General features: G+C 43.5%; 1 protein-coding gene across 7 annotated transcripts in view; it reads left to right on the plus strand.

The window, feature by feature from the left end:
* The window catches only part of LOC8043949 (eukaryotic translation initiation factor 4E-binding protein Mextli), a 40,060-nt gene extending 21,943 nt beyond the window's left edge, over positions 1–18,117 (plus strand). For 3 of the 7 annotated variants that reach the window (XM_040500369.1, XM_029978601.4, XM_029978599.4), the window contains 6 exons: positions 272–390; positions 599–695; positions 5,284–5,359; positions 8,218–8,291; positions 8,363–8,551; positions 15,999–18,117. In XM_040500369.1, coding sequence (XP_040356303.1) covers positions 272–390; positions 599–695; positions 5,284–5,359; positions 8,218–8,291; positions 8,363–8,551; positions 15,999–16,142 — 699 coding nt within the window. In that variant the 3' untranslated portion in view covers positions 16,143–18,117. The remainder of the gene's footprint in view (positions 1–271; positions 391–598; positions 696–5,283; positions 5,360–8,217; positions 8,292–8,362; positions 8,552–15,998) is intronic. The other 4 variants (XM_040500371.2, XM_029978600.4, XM_040500370.2 and 1 more) reach the window with 2 other exon arrangements.
* Positions 18,118–18,580: the final 463 nt, after the last annotated feature.

Raw genomic sequence — 18,580 nt, forward strand, 5'->3', positions numbered from 1 at the left:
AATTCTACACTGGGATGGTGGCACATTTTTGCCATTTTCTTTTTTTTTTATACATAGCCCCTTTTTTAACTAAATAGTGCTTATTGAAGTGGGTGTATTCCATAAAAGTGTGGGTACATATGGAAGCATGGCAGCCATTCTTGTTAAACTCGAGGTATGCTCGTTAGGCTGGCAGCAGTGGACACTGGGTTGACAGCAGATGTAAGGGTTCTGCATGAACTCAACTTTCGAAAGGCTTCCCTCCAGTGACTTATTGCTGGCCTCCCTTCAGGTCACGGTGGACATGCTGTCGCCACCGAACCGGGGCTCTTACGTGTCTCCTGAGCCGGGGCTCCTTTCCAACAGCCGAAGTGCTTCTGACTTGGGCAGAGCTACATCCTGGCATGGGTTGTGAGTTGCTGAAATTTACCATCACCATTGTTTGAAAGTGAAGCGAACTTGCCGAGCATTGTGCTTCTTTTAAATAGTCCCTTTGGACATTATTAAAGCATAATTGTTCTCCACTGTAATGTATGCCTCAGTTGGTACTTCAGCCTGCTATACTACGACACCTGTGTCTTGTGAGGATTTAGCCGCTCAATGGTTTTCTGTTTATTAGAGCTTCGAGGAGGCGCAGTGGTCCTGCCAGTAGTCAAACCAGCAGTTCCAGCGATGAAGAAACATTCAAGGATGACAGTGGTGATCTGGATTCATCGGCAAGCTTTTGCTCTTATTCCTAGATTATTTCATCTCGGTTTGAAAGAGAGTTGAAAGGGCTGTCCTATCCAGATTCCAGGGTTCTGTATGATTATTAGTGCACGTCTTGATTTCTCGAGCATGTTCTCACTTAGGGCAGCTTTTTGTTCAAAATACTTTCGAAGCATTTAAGGCATTCTATTCCTTCTCAGTTCCCGTCTTGCAAAATGGGGCCGTCAAACCTGGTTATCCTGTACAGTTTTTTTTTTTTACCCTGTGTTCTGGCTGCCTTCTGTACTGCGTTTCACCTTGCGTGAAGCCGCAGCGGACACTAGGAGCCATCCCAGCCAATTCGGCACTTCATACTTAGCGTGCGAATATTGTAAGGTGAAACAGCGAATAGGAAGCACCAGCATGAAGTCCTGTGCTCCGATCTACTCTTATTGATCTTAATAATTTGGTAAATGCAGGAGTTTAGATTATCAAAAGATTCTAGGTCGTATCATTTTAATGCATTGTAATTGTGCATGGCCAGAGTCGACTAGATTTAATATTTTTATGTCAAGTATATGATGAAGGATTGGAGTGGCCTTCCCAACACTATAAAGGTTTCATACTATGCAAATACGGTTGCCGACCAATTTTTCAGACTTTGCAGAGCTCGAAAAAATGTCAGAGTAATAGAGCAGTCTGAAAAATCAGCAGAAAAAAACTTGCCTTTATTACGTCTAAGCGTGCTTTAAAAAGCCGTCAATGGTGCCTTGCTTCAGGTTACGTCTCTGCTTGCGTTCAATCACTTTTTATTAGCTTGAGAATTGCTGCCTTCTTATCTAGCGTCATTGTCAAGTACTTCTCGCACTTCTTAGCGACACTTTGCGACGGTGGAAGAACAGATAGAGCCATGGACATTCAAGCCAGCATACTCCGAAAGCACGATTCACCAGACCGAGATGAGAGGCGCAAGTCCACGACTGCAGAATGGCAAATTAAAGGGCAACTCCGTTCAATTCCAAAGATATGGGATAATGAGTGATTTTGCCTTAAAAAGCCCTAGTGAAAGACACTGCGTCGTATGCTTCGCGAAAAGTGGGATATATATTTTTAAATCTAATTTTAAACACAAGCGGAAATCGAAGCCGAAACTTCGGCTCTGTCCGGCAACATTGGCCTCAGGTCTCCAAGAACATGGCCATCACATGGTACGAAATGTCACGTGATTATCTACCCAATGACGGGCGGGATTGGGGGGGATGTGTGCCAGGCGCAAGTGTCGTCTGCACTGCTTTCTTCGCCATGTTTTGGTGTTCGCGACATTCGACGACGTCTCCACAACTGCGGCGTAAGTCTGCGCACGTGGTGTCCATAGTGTGGACGAAACTCCGAGGGAAAATAATCACAAACGGTGAGACGACGACGGCGGTTGTGAAGCAGGAGATGGCGGTAACGGCGAGACCACGGCGGGGCGGCCGAACGGCTTCCGAGAAGTGCGCTGCGCAGGCACATTACGCCAATCACATGGACACCGCTGAGCGCCGAGAGGAAACATTGTTGACGTTATCCGCTATGCTCGCTCGGAGAAGTAAAAACAAGCAAAAGGGGGCAATGGTGATGACGTTTAGCTCAATGTTGGCTACAACATTGAGCTAAAGTTGTTTGCCGGACCGTTTAAGAAACGTTTAGACAGAACCAGGTCGTAATATTTGACGTGTGGTTTTCCTAAGTGATATTAAAGAGGACTGCATTGCAGTGATGTGATTGCTGCGCCAATTGCGCCAAACTGCGCCAAGGGGCTAACCCTGCTACATCCTGCTACGTCTCGCCAAAATATGGGTAATCTGCGCCAAGCCTGCGCCAAAGGACCAATTTAGGTCGCCTTTCAAAACCGAAACTAAACTGAGTACTGTAATTGAAAAGGCGTGTGTTATGTGGCGCAAGCGGCCGCCTGACGCAAAGTACCGTGCATCAGTTGTCTACCCAGTCGTGCATGGTTTTCCCAGCGTCTCACGTTTCGCGCTCTCGTCTTGTGGGTCTCGTCTCTCGTCTCTTTTTTTTTTATATTTTCAGAGATAGACGCGAATATGTGCAGACGCTCAGACGCTAAAGTGCCGGGTACCAGCCATGCCGTCATGCTGTGAAACGAAACCACGTTTTTGCGCGGCAGGAGTTACTTTGTGAGCTGAAGCAACGGCCGTGGGAAAACTATATTTGGTCACTGCCTTTCAGTCACCGTGGTCGCACGACGTCGAATGTTATTGTCCCCACATCACTGCAGACATGGTACTTTCTAAAATGAAACTAAGTACTGCCGCATGTTCATCAACATTCCGGTTCTTGTTTAAATCATACGTTACTACAAAAATCCATCTTTAATTCAAAGACTGCGCTGTCAAAGTATTGATTATCTAGATTCCTATCGGTGGGCCTTCTTTCGAGTGGGACCTCAGTACGTGAAAAATATGCCGTGAAAGAAAGTTGGTGAAGAGAAGTGAGCTAAAGCAAAGAAGGCAATGTCTGCACGCTGAACCCGCACAGCGTGCTTCTTTGTCTCGAGTTCAGTCGTTGCACAAAGCGCTCCAAAAACGTTTTGAGGCTGGCTCGCAATGTCTTGCATCGATGCACTCAGGTTCTTTATTTTTTGTGTGTTTAGCTTGTACCTTGTTTGCTGGCCTGGCAAGAACGTGCCACTGGATTGCTTTTGTCGCATGCTCGAAAGTTACATTTTGTGTACAATTTTGGGGATAAGTTAGCGACGGAGCTGAGGGGCATAGTTTCTGTTTCGATCGGACAGCCGTTGTCTGCGCTCGGGCGACGAAGCATGCCCAACAGCAAGCCTGCCGAAGTTGGCCTCACGTGCATGCAAACATGATTGCGTGACTGAGGCACCAGCTGGGGCGCTTGCAATTCATTGTTTTACATTTGCTTACTTTTGACGAAAATCTGGCACGTCAGGAACTAGTAAAACGGTGGCAAGTGGTTTTTCGAAATTGCTTGGCAATGCCTACAGCACTGTACACTTGTAGGATGTCTGAGCAGTAAAAACAGATTGTAACGGTTACAAGTAATTTTACTACTTCAAAAAGTAATCAGATTACTCTTGTGATTACTGCCTAATAAAAGTAATCAACTGATTACAAAATTACTCCAAACAGTAATCGATTACAAGTAATTTGATTACTTGTAATGCGTACGGTACAAGTCTGCATACAACACATCACATCAGAACACAACACAACACAAAGTGCCCTTCGTTTGTACAGCAATTAAAACAAATATTTTTATTTTCCTAAGAATATCTGCCCCAAAATCCACTTTTGCTGCTCCAAAACACTGTCTTGGCTGCTCGAAAAGCCGCTTTTGCTGCTCCAAAACGCTGTTTTGGTTGCTCCAAAGGCCACATTTGCTGCTCCAAAACACTGTTTTGGTTGCTCCGAAACGTGCGCCAAAATGGCTGAGGCCAATCACATCACTGGCATTGTTTTTAAAAAAATAAATAAATAAAATGGAGTTGCCCTTTAACACAGCAAAATGGGAAAAATGATGATGATAAGGACGTAGCATAGTGTCACCTAGCGGTAGGGCTTAGCAGTACTCAAGTAGCGCTGCCAACCAAGCCAATCCATACGCAGCCAACATAGAATCTAAAATGGTGGCTCCTAGGTGGTGTTTCCCCGCTGATCGCTTACGGCGATTTTGTCTGAAAAATCAAACTTTCGGATTTGAAGTTGTCCGAAACATTGGTCGGGAATATACACTATTTCTATCTGGTAGGTCACAGTTCCTCCTTTAGGTCCGAAATATTGAACAGGTTCGAATTATCGGCGTCTGAAAATTCGGTCGGCGACTCTACTTACTTTTGCTTTGTAAAGTACTTTATAAATTGCCTAACATTTTTGTCAAGCAAATAAAAAATAAATGCAGACCTTTGGCTGGGATGGCTTTATGAATCTGCGAGCATTTCTTATTCGTTGGTTAAAAGGGGGTTAAGTTTTATTTGCATATACTACTTATCCATTATCTGCTTTGCTTCTGACGTATCTTCGTTTTGCTGCTTGGTATTATTCTATTTAAAGGAAGCTTAATAAGTTGTACTACATAGTTTTCTTAGCTAACGCATGTATAAATGTTGCCCTTCACCGCACTGGCTTGCACGTATGTCCACATGCAAAATAAACATCAAAGGACCTATATTTAATACTTCCTCATTGCATGATTTTCCATGTTGCGTGTATTGCAAAGAAATACCGTAAAACACCCAAAATTGGCATAAGATTGCACCAAACATCGAGACAGGTGTGCTGGTTTGAGTTTTATCTATACATACTTTATTCTGGCCAGTTCCGGTATTTAGGCAGAGGAAAATGTGACTCTTGCACAATAGTTAGCAGATGCTCGGTGTTTTGCTATTGCATTTTTTTCCTAGAGTTCAGATTATGTACACCTAAATATTTAAAGGTAAAATGACATCCTATAAGGTGCTTATCCGAAAGGTTATCCTCCTTTGGGCAGTTCATTTTCATTGTGTTAGTGGCTGTGGTTTTTTAAAGTTAAGCAGTCTGAAGTGTTCATGGATAAATTAACAAATTAAATAGTTTGTCCTTCTCACGTCAGGACAAGGGTGTGGCACCTTCCCCGAAGCATATTGTGAAGTCCACCAGCATTGCAAAAAGCCTTCCAGCACAGATGAGTAAGCATTTTTTTTTTGCTTCTAGTCTTTTCATTCTTCAGAAATCTCATCCTAATTGTGTGTATTGTTTGATGGGAGCGGGCAGAGTTTTGTGTTTTTTCAATTTTGTAGCCTGCTGGTACTTAGCGTGTACTCATGGCACATGATCAGTGTAATGAAAAATTAAATCCCAGAAAAAGGTCACATATGTCAATATATCCCATGGACAGAACCTCCTTAAAGAAATCAAAAAGACCAGGGTTATCTGTTGGCCATCTATGATAGATTCAATCGAGTTCATCGGCGGTCAAATAAGAGAGCTGCTACATTGGGGCTGCAAGCATTTAAAGCTGCTTAATAGTAAAAACGAAAATGTTATGCAGCCAGTAGCCACCTGCAGCATTGGACGATGGACAGGAAATCTATTGGCCTTGAGATCGACCTAGAGGTGGCGCTACGGCCGCGCTATCATCATCATCAAAGCGGGGATAGGAGAACGGCCGCCCCATAGGCTCTCCACGGTCGCGCGCGAGATTTTTGCGTTTATTTTGTCACATACTATCGGTGGGAAAACAATTCTAGCAGAAAAGGATGCAGTACTGTTCGGTGCTTCAGTGAAGATAGAATTGTGTTGCCAGCATGCGGCCCAAATTTATATAATCGCTTCTGTGGGTGCGTCGTCTGCTCTAGGCAGACGTTGGAAAGCATGGATCACCACGACTGATGCCTGTCTTCGGCTGAACTGGAATATTTATGTTAAATATTTGTTTCTTTTAAAATGGATGTATCGGTTCATTAACGTGGGAATTAAAAAAAAACAATAAATTCCAACCCAGATAACATAATACTGGTACTGTGGGCTGTGAAATCGCAGCTTCTATGCTTTTTTTTAACGTCTAGCTTTTGCAGTAATGTAAATATTTAGAATGAAGATAAGTTAGCGCTGTATTGGAAATTACCACGCTATTGAGTTCCTCTGCCCTTTTACTGTGCCATAGTATGGGTAAGTTTTTTGGAGTCTGAACAAATCTACTGCGTTGCGATGAGGAGAGAGTGCCTCTTCTAGTTAAAATCTGCAAACTGCACGGTTGGCAGGACAACTGAAACAAGTGAAACAAACTGTTCTAATATATCTGCCGTGACTGTAATAAACGAGTGTAACCGAGCAACGCAGCAATGTGCCTGTTAATAAATGCTTTTCTCGGTAGTGTAGGTTCACCCGCCTCAATTGTCTTGGTGAGGGCCGCGGATGTCAAGAGGCTAATACTATAAATTTCTGGCTAAATAATCTTGTATTCAAACACGGTAGTCTTTGCAACCTAAACAAACGACGCGCACCACGACACAGACATCATCGGCCGCAGTGATACTCTTACTGATAAGGGCTAGCAAACTTCACGAGACTTTCTGATCCCCCTCCGCCCTTACCTAACGTATATCGGGACTGGGCAGTTCATCGATTAACTTTCAGATTATTCAAGTAATGCTTTAATTGCAGTTTTCTTTTGCCGGTTAATTGGAGTCTTGTGCTGGAGAAAGTCAACAAGGAGTAAAATATGCCGGCTTTAATATTTTTGACGTCTTTACTTCTTTTGTGACACAGGCTTGCACGGTAAACCAATTCAGCGTGCTTGTCATTTCGTTTGCTTGTCATTTCGTCATATACTGTTTAAATAATAACTTAAAAAATACTTCATTTTAAAAGGCTTCCCATGTTCATATTTATGTAGGACTCACAACGTGAAATTTAGAGTGGGAATGCAATATGCCATTTATGACATAATAAAACCAGTAAAAAAATGTGTAGTTTTAACGTCTTTCATGCAATATGACCGGCCAAAAATCAATATACGGATTTATTGATTGATTAGCTTATTGAAGGGATAGTGATCAGTCGGGTTAATTTTCTAATCAAACCACAGACCCACTCAACATTCAATGCTTTATGAAAGCAACAGTTTGTGCGAGATAACAAAAATATGTGGGACCAGCGATTGTATAAAAAACAACACACTAAGATTATGGAAGCTTCCGACTTAATAATAATCACTTTGCTGAATTTCTTTGCATGCAAACGATACAACAGAACCTTTAGTAAGGAGAAACGGCAACAAAAACATAAAACATTTAATAAGGAATGTCAAGCTCAGCCTGAAACGGGCTTGCGTCGTCGAGATCCACGCTTCTGAGCCCGTAGCAGACGACGCACGGCGGTATCCTTACTTTCGCGCGTTTCCAATTTCGGTTGCAAGATGGCGGCACGGTTTGATCTCGAGGCGAATAATGGCATTCCAATAACACAAATACGTGAGGGACCAGCACTGTCTGGTTTCCCAGTGCCGACTTCCGTTTCATGGGGGGCACTTCTGCGAGAGGCTTTATTTTCCTCGATTATTGGTTCCATCGTAAGACACCTTTTTTTTTTATTTGGAAAGAGGTAGAAGCTGCAGGTGCCAGTAGCAATTACTTGGCATCTTAAATTTGCAATTAAGAAGCCATTGCTCATTGTAGTGAAGCAATTGACGTGATGGCCCATTTAATGGCCTCGCATCGGGCGCATGCTTATCATCCAAAGCAGTCCCCAGACTTCGTTGTGTAATGCACATCAGATTGCAGTGCAAAGGTAGATAACAGAGCCAAGAAAGTGTACCAAAATGAGGCATTGTTCAGATAAATTCGCAGCGTTGGAACATCTGTTTTCTTGCCTTTAAAATATTTATTTGTCCAAGAACACAAAACCATTGCAGCCGATGACACCCTCTAAAGAATGAAATATTTTGTAAAAAAAGAATGAAGTGTTTTGCTCTTACGGTTTTCTTTTTAGTAAGAAGTTGTGATGGTTGCGTCCCCAGCATCTATGTGCGTGTGTTGTCTCAAAGAATCTGTTGCAGAGCCTCCTCCAGTATCCAGGCAGTCTAAGGTTTCCGGATACATGACGGACGTGGCTCCCAAGGTGGGACTCGACTTGCTAAGTGGCCTGCAACATTTTGTCGGTGATACTGTTATTCGGTATCTCCTTTTTAGGTTGACCGTCCGCAAGTGCCTGCCGCTGCTTCTGTGGTGACTGCTGACCCGCCACCGTCGGCTTCTGCCAAAAAGAAGAACTATTCTCGGGATTTCCTTCTCGGTTGTGCTCGCTCGCCATATGCCACTGAAATGCCTCCTGATTTTCCTTCTCTGGATCCTGACGTTGCGAACCTAATGGTCAAGCAGGTAGGCTCTTAGCCCTGTCTTTTTTGCTCTGATATTTCTCGTTCTTTGGTTCAGTTTCCAGTGAAAGAAAGCTAGATGCAGGAGTTTCCACAGTTTGCAATAGTCATTTGTTTTGGGTGAATTGAAGAAAAATATTTCAGCATTGTTATCGCCTTGTGTGGGCTCGTCTTTCTAAAGGCCACTCTCAGCTGCCAAGTAGAGTTGCAGATGATGCGAAAAAACCCAGGCGAGTGTGTGACTTAAAAGGTCTGCAGCACTACCATTACAAAAAAGCTCAACCATTATCAAGGCTTCAGTGGCTGTACAATAGACCTGTTGCAAGACGTACGGCGCCACAACGGCAGGGAATTTCGGGAACCCTCGGTACAGATCACATGCTTTCTCCTTCGCCTCCACGACTGCGCATGAGTCGCGGCAGCTATCGACAGCAGCCGTCGCAGCCCTCCGTGATCTGCCAGAACGTGCTTCATTGGCGGCGTACCATATCTGGCAGCGTAAACTCATTGCGACAGGTGAAGCTATTCACTTATTTTAATGCATTATTCGGCGTAACTTACGTTCACGTTTTGCGGTGTCACTGAATCCACTTATTTTGCACCGCAACTGTGGCATGGTTCGACTAGGTTTGACGAAGGCTTGGTGCAGTAGGGTCTATTTCTGTCGTCACTCCTCACTCGACCAGCTGTCGCTGAGTTAATGCTAATTTCAGCGCTTATTTAGAGGTTCCTCGGCAAAAGGCAAAATTAACCGCTGCTGCTTCCACCGGGTCGTCAAGTTGAGCGATCACTTTTCGGGCATTTTATAAGTTTACAAGAAAAAAAACGATTAGTGTTTTTTTTTTGTTTTTTTTTTCGTAGAGTGCTTTTACTTATTTGTTGGAAGTCTGCATTTCCCCTTTCGGTTCAGCTACACTAATCCCTCGTCATAACGAAATCACTTTTTTCTAATTATCGCTTTTATCGAAGTTCAACGTGGTCCCAACCGAAATGCACAGATTTTTTTAACCGGATTCCTCGAAGTGTGTTGGCAGCCGATCACACTTATTACGAAGGCTGCGGCACCAAAAGCATGCAAGCCTGCATGGGGAGGGAACGCAAGGGGAGACCCTTGCGTTCCCTCCCCCTTCTTACCGGGGCAAACGGCAAACTGGGAAAACGGAGTAAATGAGTAACGGAGGGCAGAGTGCATAGAGCTGGCAGAGCACCGCTTTGGATGCCGATGCGCCGACACGTAGCAGCACGCGTACATTGTTTAGTTCGTCGGAAAATTATCGCAATATTCAAGATTCTTATTCACTAGATATGCAGCAGAGTGCCCAGATGGTGCGGCTATGAAAAGTTTCTTTTGTAAAAAGTCATTTATTTCTATAAATTTTCTCTTCTGCAAAATTGGTCAACTTTTTGGTCATCTTCGTCTTTGAAAAAATGTCAACATTTTTTATAAAAGACATCTGCAAAGTGACGAAAAAAATCCGTAGCCGCATTCTTTATTAAATTTCGGTCAGGGAAAGTGAAGAACAAGCCTTCCCTGTATTGCCATTATCAAATGATAGATTGACCAAAATGGAATTTATACCAAAAAGTGAAGTGGAGAAAAACATGTTCAAAGTTTTCACACCTATTCCTTTCCTGCGGCACTTCTGTTAGGTCACTAGAACAGTCCAGTAGCGTACGAAGAACCCTCCTCCTGGAGGCACTTCTGATAAGAGGCCACTGCTTCCATTTTCCGTTGCTTGTGAGCCACTTTTGGAGACTCCAGTGCACTGGCTCGGGACCTGGCAAATCGGTACTGAGTGGCCTTTTTAAAAAAGCCTGCGAGTCGTGGTGTGTTCCAGCGTCCATGTTCATTTCGAGCAGTGCCCTCTCGAAGCCTCTTGGTCCCAGGTTGTGTTCCAGAACTGCTACTGCGTCTGCAGTCTCAACAGTCTTTTGAGGGAGGCGAACTCTGTCTCCGGGCACCTCTTCCAGATCAGAGCATTGAAGGACTTGTTGGCGTTCCGAGTTGTCATGCGTGAGCACCTGGCGAACAAGTCCTTGTGTGTCAGTCGGTTGTACAATGGCACAAGCTCCTTGGCCAAATCTTGGAAGAATGGTGGCCGATGAGGTTTTGCTACTGACAACTGAAGAGCTGCTTGGAGTGCAAGGTGCCAGTTATGGTGACATCACGAATCCTCTCCCTGGGGCACACAGTGTGCCGAGGGTCTTCATCGGTAGAATACATGTGTAGCAGGGTGTCATACACTCCACACTGCATCGCTCTCACATTTGGGGTGCATTCCCTTTTAGAGCACTGGCGCAGTACGTTTGTCATTTTTTTCATTATGACATTTGTGAACTTGCCTCATCCCCCGTGTCCCTTCTTTGCCTTTTTCAATTTCTCCATACCTGCATATAGCCTCTCCGCGACGTGGTTCACTCAGTCTTCTTCGCTGACGTCCTTATAGAGCTGGTTGTAGGCTTTAGTGTCACCGTCGCAGAGCATGGTCATGTATTGCAGCTTGTGGAATTCCACTGACCGGCTAAGGATCACATCTGCTGCCAGTGTCAGACCACCTTTTTTTTGAGTGGAGAGGCAAACCAGATTCCCCCCCCCCCCTCCCTCCCTAGGGGCGGGGGGCGGTGCTCTTGGTTACCTTGGGTTCCGCCGGCCAGTGTTTGCCCTGTGCAGCCGTTTCAAGGGGAGCAAAACACGTGCCTTGCCCCCCCCCCCCCTTCCCCACTCTTGAGAACTGAGGGGGGGCAAGGGCCCCCTCCTTGCCCCCCTGGTTGGTACGCCCATGCCTGCTGCCTAGCGTTGGCCAAGCCGCCAAACTTTTTCTGGCATTTAGACTGATGCCCTTTCATCCACTCTTTATGTCCTCTTGCACCCTCTTTTGGTCCAATGCTGCAACCATGGCAGTAGTTGCTTACAACTTTGTAATCTAAAACTAGGCCCATGTCTAGCTCGATGGCAACGCCAACACCGAAATGAGACATGTGGCCTCGTTTGTGCCAAGTCCCATTGTAACTTACGCAGACATTTTGTAGCTGGTCTTTGCCATCCGAGGTCCCTAGCGTCTTCCGCACAGTTCGCGCAGCCTCAGCCATTGCGTTTGCTGACGCCTGTACGGTTGCGTCATGCGTCTTCGTTGCGATCTTCTGATAAGATTTGAGGATCATCAGCGGAGGTGCGTTAGTTCAGTAAAAGAAAACGATCAGCTTCGTAAAGCAATACCGCAGTTGTGCGAAACTATTCCGAGCTGTGCTGCAAGTTTGTTCTGTTTGGTGCCATCGATGGTCGACGAGAGTGGTGCGGATATGACGACTCCGCAGACAGGACACTCAGCGACGAATGTTAGATGAGCTCCGGCATCGCTTTCTTGTAAGTTCCAAATCACACGCTTGGCAAGTTGGGCAGAGCAGCACTTTAACCAGGCTTCGCAGACAAGCCATGTTCACCAAATGGTAGCAGGCCGCCCCATCGCCGCAGGGCTCTGCGGGATATTCGGTGCTCCCGTGGCTTCCGCTTGCCTCCAGAAAGCTAATTTTCCTCTCAAAGGCGGTGAGCGCATCCGAGTCGCAGTACGTAGCAGTCTCGGGTACTGCCACTGCTGCTGCAGGCACCGGTAGAACGGGCGATGATCTCAACGACTTGAGCACGTTGTCATCGCCGGTGGCGACGATAGCATACCTTCCACCAAGCAGTCCTCGCGGTTTCTTCAATCGGGAACGGCGACCGAAGCTTTGACGCGTTCGCGACTTTACAGCAGGCATCCTCGAAACGATCGCCAAAAGGATCATCGAAAAGTAGATAGAAAGTTCACGAAGGAGACTGAGACCGACAAAGCAGTGAAGTAGGCTTCCAAACGAGAACTAGCATGCGATGGGCGAGCCAGCGCGCATGCGACTTGCACGGGCCAATAGGAGCTCGCTTTTCTTTATTTTGGCCAATAGGGGTCCGCGAAGCGTCTTTTTCTCCCAAAATCACGTGAATTTCGATAAGGTTCACACACGTATTCCAGCGTGCTCACTTACTCTCGAACGACGATTAGTTTCAAGGCCGAAAACAGAAGAGTTCAGCTTTCCAACGATACTACAATCTCCTAGCTAGGCCTAGCTCGCGCAGCGCTCTTCAGAGTCGAAAAAGGCAAACATTGCAATGCTCCGTGCAGCCGCTGCTCCACTCCCCATCCTCTCGCGTCACTGGTGCACCGAAAATAATTGATAACAAGATATCTATGTATCGAATACGAATGAAACTTTGGGGAAATACTCTTCAGGAGTTTGTGAACCTAATTAAATTATTTTTCAAAATCAACATTTAAAAGAAAAAAGATCTTCTCGACCGTGTCCCTTCTTCAATATATGGTCAGTGTTCTGTATTGTTCTCGTCCACCTTCAAGGCTCTGGCACTGTTTTCTTGGCTCTATCGCTTTTATCGAATTACCGTTTATATTTTTAATTGTTTTACCGTCCCGTTGACTTTGTTATAACGAGGGATTGCTGTATATAAAATAAGCTAAAAACCTCTCATTGCTTTTATCCCATGACCTTTTCATGCAATGCACAAACACTGCACTCAACTCTACGATCTCTCATTGTCGTTTTTTGTATTGGATTGCCGCGAGCTCGATCCAAAAACAACACCGAAATTGGTGTTGACCCAACAATCGTTTGCCGACCAAGTGGGGAGAAACGACAGAAATTGAACAGCTGCTGAAATGTCGATTGTGCACACAATAGCCTCAGTAATAGCTCTGCTTTCTTCCGTTAGAGTGCGCTGGAGGCCTTCGGAGACACGCGCTCACCTGGGCTTTTTCACATCGTCTGTTACTGTACTTCAGAAACCACAACGATCTAAGATCAAAGTAGAAATAGTTGCACCCATACTTGCATTTTGAAGTGGGCTAACCATCTTGCTCACAGTGGGAATGCAATCTACTATCATTATATAAAAAAAGGCAACTTTTGCAATATTTGCTCTTCTATCCAGACATTGGTTGAAATGTTCCTGCAGCAAATTTCTGGAGTTCATTACTAAGTGTTATGTAGTTGGCTTTGTTTCACTTTTCATGTGATATGCTGCAGTACAGCATATGGTTTGTCTGCTTAATGAAACTATTTTTTTTTTAGGAACAAGAACGTCACATTTTTGTTCAGCTAACTGAATCACTCGTTCATATAATTGCAAGCCATTGCTCTTAGTGAAATTTTTTGCAACATCATTTGTGATGCTGTAAAGACATCATTAATTCTTGCCCAATGCCAGTAATGAGGCCCATGCAATGTCGCACACATTTTTGCCAGTGATTGAAGCACTCGAGACGTCCCCTTTTGGGTAGACAAAATTGTTTCAGTGGGCTAGATATGGCTGTATGATTGTGCTCAATGGTTATCTTTATATAGATGAAAATGATTTAATTGATTAGTTCCTAGGTTTATACAGTTAAGTAAGGGGCACTCCTGCATCTTCATTTCTATCACGGCTAACTGTGGAATGCCAGCGAGTGATGTAATTACTGCGCCAAAGTGCCTACCCTGCTACATAATGCTACATTTTGCCAAAATGTGAGGAATTTGTGCCAGCATTGCGACAAAACTTATTTTCGCTTTATATTATTACTGACTATAAATAAATCTGGCGCCACTGTATGGCTAGATTGTTACGGTATTGTGTGAATTTCCAAAACTTTTGATTATCGCCTCAAATTTAATTTGATCTCTATCAAAATTAACAGCACTCTGAACTTTTGCAATATTTCTCATGCTCGCCGTCTGTTCTGCCGGGGTAGCTAGATCGTAGAGTGTGCTTGTCACCGCGCAGTAGTGGTATACTGCAGTAAATCGAAAACTGCATAGTCTTCACAATTTTGCATATCTTGCTTCGCCACAGCAGACCTGTAAGGGGAGGGTAGTTGCACCCGGTTTTTCTGAATAAAACTGTGGCTAGTATATATGGTAGGCTGCAATATTCTGACAATTTCTTTTTCACATCTGAGATTCATCAGGGATACTTGAGTATTGCGAGAAAACTGTTACGGACTGCTCTATAAGCTATTCCTGGTCAGCTCTTATAGGTTTCATCCGTTTGATGGCACAGTGAATGCAGTAAATTAAAACTGAATTAGCTGGAACAGTAAATGCAAGCCTGGGAATAATCTGAATGAGTTGAATGGGATTTCTTTCTTTCTTTTTTTTTTTTAAGAAATATATTTATCATTTACATGCTGATTTATGTTATCATAAAGTTCTGCTTATAGATTGTCATTGATGTTCATAATAAAATGACATAAGCTTTGTTTTTTTATCTAAATTAAGGACTGTTACTTTATAATAACATTTAGAACTTAAAAAGAAACATTGATTTGGGTGCTTGAAATTTTTGTATTCAAACATTATTTCAGCATAATACATTTTTTGGTTTATGTTTGATTTCATACATAAAATAACTATGCACATAATTTTTTTACTGCCCTTGCCTTGTGCTTCTACGTGCAATCAAACTGCTACGTAGCTAGGGAGTCAAACCTTCTGTGCAGTTAATGCCATCAAAAGGTTGCGCAGAAGCAGGAAGGCAAAGTAAGCATAAACACACAAACCTTAACATGATGTTCACATTAGTATGAATGAAAATTAAATGTGTGCTTATGCTCTAAAAGTTTGTTTTGCTGCTCTAAAAGGTGCTCTAAAATGACTCCAGTAATCACATCACTAATCACTCAATAGTAACACTTTGTGTTTTAGCTTCCTTGGCATGATACCATTTAGTGCACTTGTGGACTGATTATGAAAGCCTCAAGACATTACATTGGGTACACCGGTAGCTTGCTTGAAACGATTGAACATGAATGCACCATTTTTTCATTGCTACTTTTCGCATGCAATAAAAATTCTATGTTTAGTACACTTACATATACTACGAGGTTATTTTTGCTGTGTTAAACATTTAGACATTGCTTTATGCAGATTCCCAAGTTTTTCCATTACTGTCGAGTGCTTCAGCTTCTTTCGATCTTTTTGTACGTATGTCTGCAATGCAAATGCTAACTGTTTGGCTCGTGGCAGATGGTTGCACTTTTTGCCCTCAAAGTTTGTGCCTGCTAATTGTGAATTGTTTGCACATCCCTGCCAGCATTATATGCTTGCTGCTGTACTGAAGATTGCAGGCATTGAATGGAAAGAACCACTGCATGTTAACTGCCTGCCCTTCTTTCTGCAACCCAGGCACGAAAGGCTTGCTTGCGATGATTCAGGAAGTACAGACTGCTGGCTTGCTCTCGCATTGCTCCATAGCTCCACCTGGGAATTCCTGCCTTGCTCCTGCTTTGACAGCGCGATTGGCATGTCGCTTCGACACGGGCATCTGCAGTCAGTGTATCTCGTTGACGACTTCATTGTTCCCCTTTGGGGAGAGACAAGCAAACTCCATTCATATGTACAGATGGTATATTCTTTCGTTCTTGCTTTAGCACGCTACGCCGTTCGACTCCGATGGATTTCGGCAACGAATGATGCGGCAGGCTTCAGTCTCAGACTTCGTTTCAAGCTCCCCTGTTTCGTCGACACCACCTCGTTCCGAATTATCTGAGCTGGATGACGGCAGCGTGGGTTGACGAATCCGGTCACTGGAGGAATCCACCACAATGCAATTTCCATGGGATGGCGTTGTATGGTTGTGACTTCCGTAATCTGGAAGTGCTTCCACCTCGTTTTAGAGTGTATTGAATAATTCTCTACAACATTCTTTTCTCGGTTCGTTTGGCAATGGCAGTATATTAGAAATGTACAGTTTATGAAAAGTGCGCAGAAAGAAGACCAGAAATATTTTGTTTGTCAATAAAAAGTTGACATACCAAGATGTATATTTTTTTTTTGTCATGTGGCAACTTTAGTGGAATTGCCCATGGCAGGGTAGTCTGTTTAATCAGGCAGTTCTGTAAACAAGGCAAATTTCTAGAAATTTTTTGAGTGCATTTAATTTTGTTTGATATTTGTCATGCACTACAAAGATTGCATTGGTTGTGAGTGTATGTTTGGACTGCAAAGGAAGACATCTGGGAGGGGACATTTATGAGGTGTGCTTGTTGGTTTGTTTTGGGATAGCATGTAGTCATTGCAGAGACCTAGTGTGAGCTACTATATTGATAGCCAAGCTGCAAATCTTTTTTAGTTGTGTGTGGCCCATTGAATGGACAAAATTTTTCATACAATTAATTTCTATGGAATTGAGAAACAATAGCATGAGCCAGTGTTGCATTTGGAGTCTACACAAGAGCAAGAGCCCACAGCACTAAACACTAATGGGCAGTGATACTTCACAAGGTTTAGAGAAAAGTGCCCCCTTTGTAAACATAGTCTTCCGTTAGCCTTTCACCAGGGTGACTGCATTGTGAACTTGCTGTCAAAGCCTAGTTTGGGCTAGAGAGCTCTTCCCCCAGTTTTGCTAATGGTTTGGGCTCTATGGTTCTTGTGTAGTGTCCGTCTGGATCTTTGACGTTTAGTACAGCAGACAAGGTTGCCACACCTCTTAACTTACTTTTTATTTGTTTCAGAAAGTAACAAATGCCCATCGTTGAGACTTTTCATGTGTGAGGTCACCATGTTCTGCCGTTGATTGAAGCAAGCAATCGCTCAACTAATGCCAAGGAGGCCGAATGTGAACAAACTTACTTATGTTAGCTAATCACCAAAGGAATGTTGTCTGACGTTTTTGTTGTTTTTATCTATGTCACAAACAGATCATTAGTGCTTACATCCTGTGTGTGTGGTGTGGTTAGAAAGGGAAACGGCATTGGATTCCTTGTCACTCTGATCACATGCATATACACAATTACTCAAGGCACTTTTCAAGAAAAACTATCAATGCATAGTCTTTATTCCTATTTTTACTCCTTTAGAAGAACTAATAAAAGAACTGCGCTGTTTGCATTTATGTCATCATTATAGCTTGTTTGTCCAACTTGCTCTGAGTATCATTTTATAATAGGAGACAAGCCTATCGTTTGAGGCTGAAATGACTTGGGAGGGATATGGCATTGGATTCCTTGTCACTCTGATCACATGCATATACACAATTACTCAAGGCAATTCTCAAGAAAAACAATATCAATACATAGCCTTTATTCCTATTTCTACTCCTTTAGAGGAACTAACGAAAGAAGAAAACAAAACTCATTATCTGTGCTGTTTGCATTTATGTCAATATTATAGCTTGTTCGTCCAACTTGCTATGAATATCATTTTATAAAAGGAGACAAGCCTATCGTTTGAGGCTGAAATGATTTGTCGGTTGGTGCTTCCAAGTTGTTTCATGAAATTGAAAAATTATGTATACGGCTGCATTGAAAAAAAAAATATATTTAGGCTATCTTTCAGTTGATCTGTATTTTCTTTGTGTGTGTGCTAGTTTCTTGTGTATGTGGTGCATGCCTCCTTTGAGACTGAACCCTTGGCACAGTGCTTCGTCTCCTGTTTTTAACTTTCCTAGTCGAAGAGTGCGAACATTGCTAAACAGGTGTCTTCCATTGGATGTGGTCTAAATAAAATGTCCACTGGATGTGGTTTAAATAAAATGTGCAATTGATTTCATGTCGGGCATGTGTGTTCCTTATTTTATAGCTCACCAGTAACTGAAGGCAAAGCAAGTAACCTGTGCGGGGCTAGAGCCTTCTTGTACGACTGCATTCACACCTAGGAAGTTTACAAAGTAGAGTAAGCCCAAATCCGGCGACTGGATGTATCTAAGCCAAAATTTCTTGGAACGGGCATTTTACTGTAATATTTTAGTACATTGTAAAGCTTTTGGCAGTAGCAATTCCCAGCCATTTATAATCTAATAGGCGAGGCTTAACAGTGGGTGGGAGCCTCTTTGCTTTCGTCTCCCTTGTGGTCACCAAACTTATCATTACCCACCAAACTGACTTTGCGACCAGTGTTAACTAGGAGAGACGGGAGGAAAAGGGTGAGGCCACACGTAGGCTGTACAGACACAATCAGTAAATTAAATTGAACCAAGCAAAGTGTTGCACAAAATGCATGAACTGAACCCCCA

This window comes from Ixodes scapularis, unplaced genomic scaffold, assembly GCF_016920785.2.
Source record: "Ixodes scapularis isolate PalLabHiFi unplaced genomic scaffold, ASM1692078v2 PGA_scaffold9__187_contigs__length_104089568, whole genome shotgun sequence".
Taxonomy (NCBI): domain Eukaryota; kingdom Metazoa; phylum Arthropoda; class Arachnida; order Ixodida; family Ixodidae; genus Ixodes; species Ixodes scapularis.